This window comes from Megalops cyprinoides, chromosome 3 (assembly GCF_013368585.1).
Source record: "Megalops cyprinoides isolate fMegCyp1 chromosome 3, fMegCyp1.pri, whole genome shotgun sequence".
NCBI lineage: Eukaryota > Metazoa > Chordata > Actinopteri > Elopiformes > Megalopidae > Megalops > Megalops cyprinoides.
The window spans coordinates 20,312,588-20,327,984 of NC_050585.1; the positions used below are offsets into that span (position 1 = coordinate 20,312,588).

Here is a 15,397-nt window from a genome sequence, read left to right on the forward strand (position 1 = left end):
GAGTTGGTGGCTGGTGTTCAGTTTTGCTCCCATTTTTCTGATCCTAACTTCTCCAAACCTCACCATTTACAAAAATCATGAAAAAGGTACACATATGATGTCTTTTCATCACCACTGACATCCATGTCTACATGTTTTCTATCCCTAGGAACTGTTGTTTATCACCCTGTGTTGGTACACTCCTGAACACAGTGCTCTTCCTGGCCATCTGAGTTAACCACAGTCCTGTGTGATGCTTTCATCCTCTGTTTATGCTGTTGCCCTTGAGTATACAAAAGCCAAATTTACTGGGTCTGGCTGCACCATTGTCATTGAAAACATTAACTCCTTATTCCCTCCCCACACCACTACGGCTGCCCATGTCCAAACCTGACCCCATTCCACCTTTGCTGAACCACTGCACCTGGCACCTGCCATGACTCCCCTGTGAAAGCCCTGGTTTCGTGCACACCTTTCAAATATTTGCATGCACCAGAAGTCCTTGGTTCGTACTGGAAGGCCTATGTTAAAATGCAGACTGATCACTACTTTAAAGCTGACCTCCTTGCTTGGCTTTGGCATGTTGGAAGTAGGTGTCAAGTCCATTTTGATCCCTCTTGCCATGCTTCAAATGGCACAGGAAACACATAAGCCAATCAAATTGCTCCAAAGATTCAACTTCTTTAAGGGGGCAGGACATGGCAATGGCATAGAGGCCACCCTCTGAGCTCCAGCAATGAATCCCCTTTGGTTACATAAAAACCTACTGTGGTACCTTTACTCAGGACCTTCCTTCTAAATTGGTGCAGATACCACGGCTGTGTAGCTTAAAGTGCCTTCATCCACACTGAATCCCTTAGGATGCTGGTCCTCTTCTGCTTTTGCTTCTTCTGTTAGACCATGTCGCTGATGACATGGATAGGCATCTCTCCCTTTCATGTTCTCAGCACGTTTGTAGCCAGTGAGGAACCGTTCTAAAAATAGGCATATCATATAACAAGGGCCACAAAAAAGAGGGTAATACCTCTAAGCGCTTTCTCTTTACCTCATTGTACCTGCACCAGACTTCTGCCTTCTCACTGGCTGGATGCAGTTTTGTCCTGTCGTCCTACTTCTACTTTTTTCTTAGGAAGGGGGCGATGGGCATTGTCCAAAATACGCCACTGGGTGACCCTTCTTTAGGGGTGGAATCTCAGGCCCCTGCCCTGGTGGTGCCAAGTAGACGTGGTGTTTTACATCACATCCATGCAGGGCAGGAACTCCCTGAAGGCTGTGTCAGTGTCCTCAGGGGTCCACACATAAACTTGCCCCTTCAGCTTCTTGTCTCATAGCATCTATCCCAATAAAATTGTTTCTGTAGACTGTCCATTAAAAATATTCCTTCACTTATTATAAATACATTGAATCAACCCCTATAAAACAAAATTAACACATGCCATAAATATACCAATGTCATTAAAGGACCATTTTATACACACTGAACAATCTGTAAATTATCTAGATGGTTCACATTGTATTCTGTGCCATCTATGAGTCAATCCACATTGTGTAAGGATCTGTATATTTGCACAAACCGTGTATCTTAGTATAGTATTTGCTAGGTTACATTTGCATACATGTAAGATAATTAAAAGCCTTAATCCAGCTAAATGCAGCGTACTATAGACTAATAGTAGTTACATTTTTGACTTGATGAACTGAGTGTATAAATATTTCGTATGATTATCTATGAACTGTGTCTCTAGTATTTTTAATTGTGGTCTCTTTATACAGATGCAGCTTTTTTGTTATTTGTTTTTTTATGATATGTGAATGTGTATGACTATTGTAAAAAATAAAAGAAAGAAAAAACCTATAAAATCCACAGTGAATTTGACAAAACTTGTGGTTTTCGCACTCTGGTCATGGGGAATCTTACACATGAAAACTAAAATAAGATGATCTCATATAATGGGAAGCTTTTTAAATCCTGTTTAGCAAAATACTTCACATTGAAGCTGGAACCACTCTCTTCTCTGACTACAAATGGTTGGGAAGACATTTTTACTTTATATTCTAATTTCTTCTGCTGTGTGTTTAGTTTTCTAGTTATCATGGTTTTGATAATGTCAGTATACCTGTATTATTGTAGACTACATCTCCCTAGTAGCAAAGATTTTAACACGACCAATTGGTAAATACGATCAAAAGACTGCTGGTTTATAGCTATGTGGCTCCAAGTTTTGGATAAGCAACGGTTACCATGTTTTTGACATGACTTCTCAAGAGGCATAGGTAATGCGAACCTGGCAATGTATAAATGTATAGAGTGGAGATTAAAGTGAATTATGGCTAGATGATAAAGGAGGCCCCGTTTGCTTAAATCTCTTTTTTTAATTACACAATGGGTAATTAACTGACCTAAATTAACCTGTTATCGGTGAGCGAAACATGACATTGGCGTAATTGTATGAAATCGCAGTACTATGGTCATTACGGTAATCATGTCCTGTCAGACAGTGAGTTCTTTGACTTGCCGTGAGCAGGGGGGTGAACGTCAAAACAGCCTCCGATAACAACACCGAGTCCGATTGTGCATCATAATTTGCGATTGTAACGCGTCCTTCGAGGGTCATTACATTTATTTAATTGGAATTAATCAGCCATAAAGTTTTTAAAAATCAGTTGTTTGGGAAATCGATGACTGGGTGTGTACCTCTCCATAGACGTGGTGAAACCCGACGAACGTTCCATTTTCAGGAACCGCAGAAGATAGTAGCGATACACTGAAAATATGAAAGAGACGTGAGGGGATTATTATGGGAGAGATCAAGGAATAAAATGCTTTCAAACTGACAATCAGGTAACTGTTTTTTAATCACATTTTTGTAATGTTTTCAATTTGTTGGTTTTCTTCCGGGGTACCAGTGCCTGTTTGCATGCTAGTTAGCTAGCTAGCTAGCTCGCTGTAATATTGTGGGGAATGCCCGCAGCTTTTCTCCAGCTAGCTAGCCACAGTAGCAAGCTAACCAGCTAGAGCCCCTCCTTGTTTTCTATGCTGTAATGTTTATATTCTCTCACTCGCCTTGTCCTTCGGTGAACGTACGAGGACCCACCCCCATTCCGAATTTATTTTGTCATGTGTAATAGAAAGTTGTAACAATTATTCCTTCGAATGTGCATTGTTTCTGCTCTCCACATCTTGCTAGCAACGTCCCTGTCTGCAATATTGCAGTGTTTTTTTTTTTTTTTGCTCTGCAATGGTGCACGTTGGTAGAGAGGCCTGGAATGGTTATAATTTACATATCAAACAGCGAGATGATAAATGATTAGAATTCAGAGACCTGCGCGGTGTTACAGTACAGTGCCGTATTGGATGATTTTTCTCACCGCTGACATCATAGTCAAAGTAGTTACCATTAAAAAGTGGAGCCAGCCAGCAAGCTCGCCAACTGGCGATAATCACATAAAATGGTTTTGTTCGAACATAAACGCGTATTGGAACTGATTATTGATTTTATTTGTTTTACATCATATATTATAGTTATTAACGAATCGTCGGGGTTGTTAACCGTATTGCATAATAAATCATGCAGTCTCTATATAGTTTAATACAATTAATTGGCTAGTTAATTGTTCACAGGATATCTTATCCATGTCTGTTTTGATTGACCTGTTGTGTAATACATGCCAAACAAGCTGCAGGGAAAATAGTGACTTATCTATACCCACTCTCTAAGCTTGATTCAGTACGTTAGGGTAACAAGTGTAACCGTTCGTATTTTCGTATTTTTCTTTTGTATCAGAATTTGGTGTCAACAAATTATTCAACAATGTTACTTCATCATCATGAAAATCATCAGACAATTTATTACGATGAAGCATATAGGTCATGGTCAGTCGCAGACAGTTTTACTACACAGTAGTACAACGTTGCAATTGCGGACGTTTCAAACTGAACCAGAAATTTGAATAAAGTCAACATTAAGATGGTGTTATTACTAAACAGGAAGTTACATTAGAATGTATTGGTGTGTCCTGAGGCCTTAGAGGTTTGTGGAGCGTATACATACGTTATGTTACTTTTGAAAAATATAATTGCGAATATTTAAGTAATATCTTTGATTTGCCAAGATTAGCGATTTGTTCTACATGCTATTGTATGAATATATATTAACATTTTAACATTATGGCAAAAATTGAGTTCCACAGTAACACCTTTGTTATTGGCTCACTACCCCTCATCTCTAAAACCATGGTGCTTATTTGCCCCTTTTTCAGGTGCCTTTGCAATCCATAAGGTCAGTATGTTTAGTGAACAGTATGTAGTTCTTTAACCTTACCATAGTCACCATCAAACATCCAAACTGTTTGCCCAAAATTCAAAATTTGTAGATACCAAAGTTTTTTTCTTGATTTTTAAACAGCTTTTTGGCATTGTGAACATGATTTTATTTATAATTTTAGATGGTCCACCATTTTAGTTCCATTTCTTAAAAAGTTCCCATTGCAGGGGAGGGTGTGTATGTGTGTAGGGCTGGAGTGGGGGTGGGTGGCCAATAGGGGCTTAAACCAAAATTTTGTGGGGGTTTTGGTAGCATTTGAACAACTGGTCCATAAAGTATGTGGATTCAGATAATTTTTCTGGAAAGCACAAGTCATGATGAAGTGCTGCACATAATGGTTGAGGTAAAATGGAACCTAGGGTGCGTCTTCTGTTTTTCAGTGTTGTGTCATTGACTTAATAAGCACTTATGTGTTATTAATTGCTTAGGATATGATCTTATCTAAAGCATCTTGTATAGCTTACACATCTTACAAGTTATGTATTTACATAGGTGGAAATTTGATAAGACAAATCTGGATTAAGTACCTTGGTCAAGGGCACAACAGCAGTGCCCCAGAGCGGAATCGAACTGGCATCCATTGGGATACGGCCCCTGCCCTTTACTACTACACTACAGTGGTGATTATTAATGGCTTGACATATAAATAGAAGGTAAAGGTGATGTTGTGCTTTGAACATGAGAAGTAATAGCTTTGCATATTGGAAAAACATGTCTGCATTGTCTGTACAGAAAAACACAACCTTGTACGCAACCTACTTGCATATTGTTTGATCAATAGGAAATGGAAAAAAGTTTTTAAAAATCTGGCCCCCATGAAAAGGTAGCTGGACAGCTGCGCTCCAGAATGTGTTCTCCTTTTGGCCCAGTATTGCACAGTATCGTGACCTGACAGGAGGGTTTTTCATTTCTGGGATTGCTTTTCATTGCATTACATTTTGCTTAGTAGACACTCTTATCAGGAGTGACTTACATAGCTTACACTTTTTACATGCTGCCCTGCAGTGTATTTTACTGATGCATGTTGGGTTAAGTAACTGGCCCGAGGCTACAACAGCAGCAGCCCATTTGGGATTCAGACTGCCAGTCTGTGGGTTTTGAGCCTTACTCCTTACCTCTATGCCACACCGCTTAACCCTTTCCCGTCCAGAGCGAAGACAATCCGAGTCTGCAGCGTGCCGATCACCCCCCACCCCCCACTCCTGAGTGCGACATCGCCCCCACAGCATCACCAATGCGACCATGGGAAATCGCGGTGAATAGGCGGCCACCAACAGCCCCCTTCACTCAGAGAAGGTTCCCAGGGGAGCCCTGCACTCCTCCACTGCACCTCAGGAGAAGGTAAGTGCCAGAAACACCCTCACCCCCCTGCCAAAACCGCACCCCTTCAAAGTCTGCATTCTGCATTCTTGAGGTCAGATTAAGGACAAGGGGACAATAAAGAACTGCCAGCAATGCCCTACATTTTTGGTTTTATTTGAATTTTGAATTTGTCTGAATTGACCTGCCATGTGCTGTGATGGAGAACAAGTGAAATAATTGTCTAATTGGGTGCAATTTGTCAAAATGTAAAGTAATGCCTTGAATACATGATTGGTTTGGAAAGATATAATGAATTGGCCCATTAGGACCGGGGTGATTTCTGGGCTGTAGAGTTTTTACTTTGCAGTTATTTGACTAGAATAAGTAGATGTAGTAACAGTGTACAGTGTACAGTGAATCATCACCGCAGCACCTTCTGCACAGATGTGGGAGGTATAGTGGCAAAACTTAATGCTCACCTTCTGAGTTCCAAGTCAGGGTTAAAAAGATGGAAAATAAGTAAGTGTAGAGGTACCTGTTTATCAGTTATGAATACAGTGAACACAAATTAATTACATTTGTTTCCATGGGATGGGGTTCAGTGTCATGCTGCAGGGTTTTATATCTCTCTCCCCTCCACCCCCCCAAGTCCTCCCGTGAGACACCAGTGGGAGCGTCGAGACAGACCCCTCCCACTCAGCGGCCCACACCAGGACGAAAACTTCCACCACCCTCTCCTGTCCCAGCAACAGCAGCAGATATTAGATGAGTCGCGACCGTACGGCCACATCAGCGCTCCTCCACGAATGCTGCACCCTGTGGCACACCCGCCTCAGCAGAACCCCGTCATGGTGGACCTCCACGAGCAGGCACGTCTTTCACGCCTTCATTTTCTCAGGCTGTGAGATTTTTGGCTAACGCATAGGGGATGGTAAAGCCCAGAGGGATGTCTTTACGTTATTGGTGTGTCCCGTCACCCTTCCACCAGTTTAATTTTGCGCAAGATTTGATTGGCTGGTGTATCTGTCTGGTGACATTGAAGAACAGTAGGAGGACATGATACCTGGCTTCACTGCACCAAAGCGAACAGGCAATGCTGTGCATTTTAACGCAGGGCTCTCATTTGGAAAATAATGCCTTTGGGTGCAGCTAGAGTTTTCCTTTTTATACAGCATCACACAGCTTGACAAGAGGAACTGAGGGAACACAAGTTTTATATACCAAGGTTCTGCTGCAGTTTTCAACAGGGATTTGAACTTGCAGCCTACTGGTTACAAAGCTAATTCCTGCTACTGTTATACTGTGACAGTGCTGGGTATGAGTAGCCCATGGAGGGAATGGTAGCATTCCAGTGCCGCTCCAATGAGCTGAAGTCAACTTCTTGTGTTTTCTTTTTGGTTTAAGCATATGGCTTTAATAGTGGTAAGTACAAACAATCCTAAGTGTAAAGCTCTCGGTACAGAATTTGTAATGACAGTTTGTTTTTAATAGATTTCTAGATAAGTAGAAGTATCTGGACTCCAGTGTATATATAGATATGTCACTCAGTGCTCTAAGTGAAGTCATCTGCTCGGGTCTGCTTCAGGGCTTATTCTTAGACTTTTTGTATGGTTTGGAATTTAGAGGCAAAATGTGCCCTTTAGTAACCGACTAAGAAACTAAACCCAACACTAAAGAATAAATCAGGATTTTGTTCTACAGCTGGAGATGGGATGATGCAGTTTTCAATTACAAGCTAGAGGTTTACTGGAGAGAGTGAACAGTTATTACAAAGTCTTGTTTTTTTCCTAAAAAAATAATAAAATAAACTGTCTAATTCTGGGTGTTTATCTACAACAAGTGCTTGGCATTTGTTGCATGTACAGATGGGATGTCTGCTGAAAATTCAGAGCTGGCAGTTTTGGCACAGAACAGTATTACCTCTAAAATTGATGAAAAACAGTTTTTTTGCATAGTGAGTACTGAGGACTACTGAAAATTACAATAATAGTGTGTGTGCGATTTAAGTCACTTACTGTGAGGTGTCCAAGTAGCTCAGTGTTTGGGGCATTCACTTTGAGCTCTATACGAGCTTTATTGCCTGGGTTCAGTCCCAGCCGTGTCATTAGCCAGTGACGAACGGGAGCTGCCTTTGTTCAGTATAGCATAGTTTTAAGGAACTGGGCCCATAACTGAAAGGTTGGTGGTTTGATTCCCAGCTAGGTCACTGCTACTGTACTCTTGGGCAAGGTACTTAACCCACAGTTGTCTCAGTAAACATCTAGCTGTGTAAATGAATAATATGCAAAAACTGTAACCTCTGTATGTTGCTCTGGATGAGAGCATCTGCTAAATGACAATAATGTAATGTAATATAATTTAGTATTCTGCTGGGGATATGGGTTGAAAGCTTCTTCATCTCACCATTCTCAGGCCAAATTTTCATGAGAAGCATGGTAAGTCAGAAATTGTTGTCATGACTGAAGTGCGTTGTAAGGGCAGGTGAACGTTCAGGCGAACCCTCCTGTAGAACTGAGCCTGATCCATAATGACATCCATGAAAAGAGCTAAGAGAAATCCTAAACTGCCTCCTCATGTGTGTATTTCTCCCCTGCAGATTCACCAGGGACCTGTCCCAATTTCGTACACGGTCACCACGGTGACGACCCATGGTTTTCCTCTCCATGCTGCCCAGCCTATCCCAGGATGCAACACTCAGCAGCTCCCAGCATGCTCGGTAAGCACTGTCTGCTTTGCTGTCCTCCGCTTCCTGTGAGTTTGAAAAGTAAGATTTGTAATGTCAGTTAAAGGTCCATGTGGAACAACATTTTAGTACTGAAAGGTTAGCCCAGTTTTAGATTAGCTTTGTAATAGAAATTCACTGAAGTCCACATGTCAGATATGTCATTTTTAGGCCGTCACAGAATTTGCTTGTGAAAAGATGAATTAAGGTTGATTCCGTTCATAGTCAAATCCATAAGCCCCAGTGAGCTCCATTCCTCCCGTCATCCTGTCCCATCCCATCCCATCATTTTGTGTTCTCATGGTAATCATTTGTACCCTTCTTCTTTACTAAGTGACAGTCCCTAAGAAGAGCCCTGGGATGTAGCTGTAGGTATCAGGCCTCACATTTCCATTTGATGTGAATGTGTATGTATGTGTTTGTGTGTGTGTATTTGAAATCATGAGTTAGCTCACAGGTCCCAGTGCGCAGAGGTGTGATAATGTTTCTGAGTGGTGACTGTGATTAAAACGCTGTCCTGCTGACGGTGTTTTTCTCTCTCTCTCTCTCTCTCTCTCTCTCTCTCTGTTTTCCAGCTGATTCAGGCGTGTACAATGCAGCACTTTCCGCTTTCTTATCAGGCCTTTCAGCCTCTGATCACCGGGGAGCATTTCATACTGCACCCGCCTCCGCCCGTGCCCCCCCACCAGCAGCCGCACCTTGCCCCGCTGGGCCAGTTCGTCCCCCTGCAGACCCAGCACCCCCGAATGGTGAGGACCTTCTTCCCTTTGATGGGACTCACAGGGCTCTGGTACCCCTCCCACCTACTGCCCAGGCTTCCTCTGAGATCCAGTTCAGCTGATGGGAAAATGAGGATCAGTAAAGGGAAATAATAATAATAGTAATGATAGAGTTATGATTATTATTATTATTATTATTGTGACTGTCGTTGTTGTTACTACATGTATGAACACAAGCTTGAAGATTCAGACACACAGTTATTTACACACCTGCTTACAGAAGGTAGAAATCTCCACATGTGTTACATACATACCACACACACATAACACGTATGCAATTCTGTGCACATCCTAGTCATTAGTGGCAACATGTGAGCTTAAATCAGACGCAGAAGTTTTGCCTCTGAACTGGTTTTGGCTCTTATACCGTTTTTACTTATTACCGTTATTACTTATTACCGTTTTTACGCTCGAGTAATGTGCTGATTGGCTGAATACTCCTCACCCATTGGCAGGCAATTTCCTTTCTCTTAATTGTGTCTCATCTAGACACATTCTTATTCTCCACATCACATTGTAGTGTTTAAGTGATGAGACGTTTAAGAGTTCAATTTAGGAACATCAAATTAATCATAGTGAAGACAATAATTAACTTAAAAAGCCAAAATAACCCATAATTGCACAACACAGGTTTAAGGGGAAGCACAAAACAAGGCTCAGAAAATCAGAGCTTTTCCGTTTAAACTGTGTGGAGTGTGCACAGATGAACTGATGTTTACACTGTCAACAGTCCCTGCTTCACAGGCAGAGAAAATGAAGAGTAAACCTACGCACATGGTGGAATAATTTGCAGATACATGAAAATGCTGCTCGGTGTTGTCATATAAAGGAAAAAAAGCCTACCACAAGATGCACTTCAGTGGAAGGGAATTAAGCTCAGGCTGCTATGGATTATTTCGCTAATTGATTGCTCGATTGCTAATAAAGCAAAACAAACAAAAACAGGTTGAGAGAAAAGATCGGTTTAAAGGTTAGATATACGCCTCAAGCTCATGAGGAGTGCGGTAAAAATTTGAACAATAACAAGGTTAGAGGATGGAGGATGAAGTACTAGACAGATAATAACAATAATCACAATCATGATTATAATGAATAATAAATGCCATAATAATAATGGGTTGCTTTCTTATTGTGCTTTTAACGGCTCTTAAAGTGTTTTCCACTGAGGAGATGAAAGACTCACCTCAGCCACCCCCGAAGCGTAGCACTGAGTGAGGCACGGCAGGCATTTTGTGGTAGAACATTCACCCCAACAACAGTTGAGGTGGAAGATTTCAGCCAATTTAACAAGGAACAATGAACTGGAATTTGGGCAGGCGAAATCTAATGTGTAAGTGTAAACATATTTTTGTACAATGTGTGTGAGTAACTGCAAATTGCTCTTCTGAGGTTTCTCTTCCCACCCCCACAGAGGTTAGGTAATGAGGCGGAGTTGAGAGGGGACCAGCACCATGTAGGGGGATTCTCCTACCCCCCTGCCCATCACCCACCAGCACTGCCTCCATCTGTCCCCCTCCCGTACCTATCCCATGATCCTCTACACCAGGAACTGCCCTTTGGAGTGGTGAGTTTACACTTTTGATTATGTATTTTCACAATATTCCACCTCCTAAAATGATAAGCCCTGAAATGTGCAAGATGTGTGATACCCAACAAACATTTCTGTTGCCTGTTGCCTGTTGTTCTGTTGGCTGTACAGTAAATATCATCATGTCATCTCCAAATATGATCAATACAGAGTCTGAATATAAAGTATAGGCAATTGTCTATACATGTAAAAAGTGCTGTAATGGTCACAGAAAGCATGAGGTATGGACACTCAGAATGTCCAGATGTTAAATGTATTTAGGGAGTTGAAATATCAAAACGTGCCTCCGAGGTCAAAGGACCATTTTTAGGGCCAAGGAGCACTGCATGTTCTGTTGACTGCAAACCTCCTTGTGAAAATCAAAGTCAACTTCTGTCAAGTCTGTGCGTAAACAAACACTCTTGATTACACTGGCTCTCTCCCAGCTGATTGATATGCTTGGTAAACAGTGCACATTCAGTGGGGTTTGTAGCAGGTTGATTTACACAGTAAACTGTCCAGGTCCTCTTCTTGTGGAGCAGTTGTTCACCTTAAAGGATCAACAGGGGCTCCAACTGTAGTGTCACCACTGACAGCATCACCCTCAATCTATTCCTGACACCAAATTCCTATTATTTTACCTCCCTAAACAGTGGCAGATTCCCAATTTGGCCACCAGAGCTCTTCAGATATCCTATATACCAGTCCTTACTAGGTTATATCTGAGCCCATGTTTAAAAGTATAATTTATATCTGAAATATGGGAGTTACTCTGTATATAATCATGGCACATAATATGGATGTAGTTTGTGAATGCGTATGACTTCATGGCTGTAATGGCATTCTCTCTCTCTCTCTCTCTCTCTCTCTCTAGCCATATCCACATATGCTTCCACGTCGTGTCAGTGGGCAGAGATACCGACTACAGCACCCTCCGCCCCCACCCCCTCCCCCTCCCGCTTACTACCCTAGCTTCCTGCCCTACTTCCTGTAAGTACGACCTCATCAGAAGTTAAATCGAATGTTCCGCCTGTTTGTACCAAAGTGGAGCGCAGATGGATGGCCAAAGATGTGGAGATTTGATTCAAAATAACCTAAAGTACTGGTATCTGAGAGAGTGTGGTCTTGTGGAATTAGTGCTGCGTAAGTAGTAATCAGTAGTTGTATGAGGATGCCTCTTTAATGGTTCTCTGTAAACAAAGGACACAAGTTGTTTATGTGTATAAATCACACCACCTCACTTGATGGCATAAGCATGCCTGTCAGAATAAACAGGGCATTGGAAATAAATGACAGGTGCTCAGAAGTAAATATTGAAAACAGTAAAAAAGAGCAACTTTATTTACTTTAAATCTGGTGAAAAGATAATTATCACTTTTAAGCCACTCAGAAAAATCAGAACATGGTGACTTGGCTTGTTCCTATGCTCGGGTGTGTACAAGGTGATTTGGCCAGTTAATTCTACCTGAAGAAGGTCTAAACACATTGAATGCTGGTACAACCTAGGTTTCCATGTTTCTGATAGAAGTTCTGGTTCTGATAATTCTCAGAGCTTCAGAAACTTTGCACCAGAGGTAGAGCCATGCTTTGCAACACAGAAGTTTCTTTTTTTTCCATGTAAATGTATCTATGACAAAGTTCGACACTGACGCTGATCTGTAAGTCAGAAATCGTTGGTTTAAGGTCCTTGTTCAGTGTGCAGACTGAGCCATATTGCCCAAACCATTGCAAGTTTGAGTCTAGGCTTTGTCTTTAACTAACAGTGAGTGAGAGCCCACAACAACAGAACATGATTGGCTTCATTTCTTTGTGATAGGTTGGGTTGCATTGGCCCTCACTCATCGCTCCACTTGTTTGCACTGTCTGGCAACACAGGTTGGGACAGCTGTGAGTTTCACAGATGATGTCAATGAGAGATGTGCCTATCCTCCAATTGACCGTCATTCTCCTGTGGTGCACCATGGGACTTGTAGTGTGGAAGGACTGCGCTTCTCATGCTTTAACATTCCTGTAAATGTGTAGGGGATGTTGTTGGGAGGCAGCACCCTGGTGTTGATTTACACTCAGAGCCACTCTCTGTCTCTTTGGGTGCAGCTCCATGCTTCCTGTGCCTCAGACTGCAGTGGGTCCTGCCATCAGCCTGGACCTGGATGTGGATGATGTGGAAATGGAGAACTACGAGGTGAGACAGCCAATCATAGAGCACGGAGTCACTGAACAGCCATCAGCTGTATAAATGAATGATTCGTAAACTGTATAACTAGCTGTTGATAAAGGCATCTGCTAAGCAAATAATAATGACATAAAAAGTATTCTTCTGTACGTTGTAGTAAAAACATTCAGAGGTTCATCTCTCCTCATTTTGCTGTGTTCTCTGTTAGGGTGAGGTAACATGTACACATTTTTTTCAGGCATTGCTGAACCTTGCTGAGAGGCTGGGGGAGGCCAAACCTCGTGGGCTGACCAAAGCTGATATAGAGCAGCTTCCGTCCTACAGGTTCAACCCAGAGAGCCACCAGTCAGAACAAACCCTGTAAGATCTTCCAGTTCAACCAATCAAAATAAACCCTGTATGAACCATCTGGCTAATTTAATAAATCGGAACAAACCCTCTAAGAACCCTCTGGTTAGGCAGAACAAACCTTGAGAGAAGCTTCTGATTAATTCAGCCTATCAGAACAGACACTCAGACACAAGAGCATTCCAGTTGATACTCATGAAGATGTTTTAACAGATGATTATGTAGACTCAAAGAAATGACATGTTTTTAAACATGTAAGGTTGAACAGTAAAAATATAACAATTTTCTCTGTATTTACTCTCTTAACATATTGTTTTTCTTAGGTGTGTTGTGTGCTTCAGTGACTTTGAGTCTAGGCAGCTACTTCGAGTGTTACCCTGTAACCATGAGTTTCACGCAAAGTGTGTCGACAAATGGTTAAAGGTACGAGCCTTTTTGTTAAGCTGCAATCTGTTATTTGGTGTAAGTTAGGATCTTGCTTGATGTTTGCTTGCGCTAGCAGCAAATAACACTGATGATAGCTAGCTAGTGTATATAATGTGCTCTTTACATTGGCTTGATCATAAACATGAAATAAAAATGTGGTAAGATAGCTGTTGTTATACTTAGCTATTAGATAGCATTGTCTTTGGTGACCCATTACTTACTATCTAGACAAATTCACACTAGTTATGCATCACATATTGAATGTAAGACAGCCACCTAAAAAACTGTACATTGCAAAAAATCCAAATCTCACCAAGCATATTTGTCTCTTTTCAAGTCAAAATATCTCTTTACACTTAATATAAGACACAGTCACCAAACAAGCAAAATTTCCTTGAGCTACAAGGACTTATTTTTAGACGGTGCATCTTGAATATCTTGTTTGGTGAAACTGTCATGAAAACATCTTACTTTGAGTGGTATATCAAATTAAGCAAGCCTTTTTGACAAGTCAGAAGGTTTTTAAACTGCATGACACAAAAACACTTCCTAATACCAGTTAAAAATGGATCAAAATTAGTTTTTTTCCACCTAGTTTTAAGATCTCTTTCAAGAAATCTTAACAAGTGTATTTCCACTAGATCCATTGGCAGATTTTTTCACTTATTACTAGCAAAAAACACCTTGTATTAATTATTTTATTTCTTATTTTTGAAGGGCTATTTTTTGCAGTGTATATAAGCACAACATCAACTCACTAGCTACAGACTACATGATAGTTAGTGAACAGAATAATAAGTGAACATTAAATACCAAACAGGTTACCTATAATTATATCATGGTAGAATATTCTAGATAAGGATGTTATCCATTTGCTAAGCAAATAGATTAAAAAAATTGCTTCAAGCTCTGAATAATTGCAATTCCAGGAAAATGTTTTACAATTGGATTAACGTCTAAGTATAACTAGTCTGGCAGTTAGTTTTCATTTAATCCATGATTTAATTGGCTGCTGATGACATTGCAAGTACTTCACTTGGGTTTCCTCGTATTGCTTTGGTCAGCCCTATAAACTTCATATCAAGCCTTTCACATTCGCTTGTGTCTTTTAGACCAATCGCACTTGCCCGATCTGTCGAGCTGATGCGTCAGAGGCCCATCGGGACGTGGAGTGAAACTGGGTCATGGTTCGTCCAATGGAGAAGCAGCAAAACAAATGGGGTTTGTTCCATGTGGAGACAGGGTACACCTGTAGTCTGCACCGCTGTGACCCCCTGCCACCACTCCCCACCCCCTCCCACCCGCCTTTTTCTTGAACAATAAGCACTCTAGTATCGTGTTTGGGGCCCTCCTTTACCTCGGCTGTGCATCGTGAGTGTGATGGAAGCTACTGCCTAGGTATAACCACATAGCCATCGAGTTCTAAAGTTCTGTTGTGTGTGGATTTCCTTTGTTTTTGTGTGTGTTTGTTTTGTTTCGTTCTGATGCTGTTGTCTTTCCGATACTCCAAAGATTTAACATGTGAAATATGTTAGCGTTTGGGAGCGAGCAGTTTTTCAGTTTGATGCTAGAATCTTTACTAGCACTGCACCAAGAAGAGGAGGGAGAATGTTTTTGTGTGTGTATGTGTGGGGGGAATATGTGTGTCTTGGGAGAAACTGGACCAATCCACTGGCTTGGAGGGAAGGTTGACTTTCAGTGCATGTTTGTATAAGTGACTTGTTAATAATGTATGTTATGCAATAATGTGTTGATGATCTTAATAACTTTCCCACT

At 41.3% G+C, this 15,397-nt stretch overlaps 1 protein-coding gene across 1 annotated transcript; it reads left to right on the forward strand.

Moving 5' to 3' along the window:
* The first annotated feature begins 2,490 nt into the window (after positions 1 to 2,490).
* On the forward strand, positions 2,491 to 14,920 carry LOC118775380 (RING finger protein 44-like). The gene is made up of 11 exons (XM_036525279.1): positions 2,491 to 2,821; positions 5,455 to 5,645; positions 6,256 to 6,475; positions 8,203 to 8,322; positions 8,904 to 9,077; positions 10,519 to 10,671; positions 11,549 to 11,664; positions 12,769 to 12,856; positions 13,086 to 13,207; positions 13,519 to 13,618; positions 14,734 to 14,920. The coding sequence occupies exons 2-11, from the start codon at positions 5,539 to 5,541 to the stop codon at positions 14,794 to 14,796; spliced, it is 1,263 nt and encodes a 420-aa protein (XP_036381172.1). The 5' UTR covers positions 2,491 to 2,821; positions 5,455 to 5,538; the 3' UTR covers positions 14,797 to 14,920.
* Positions 14,921 to 15,397: the final 477 nt, after the last annotated feature.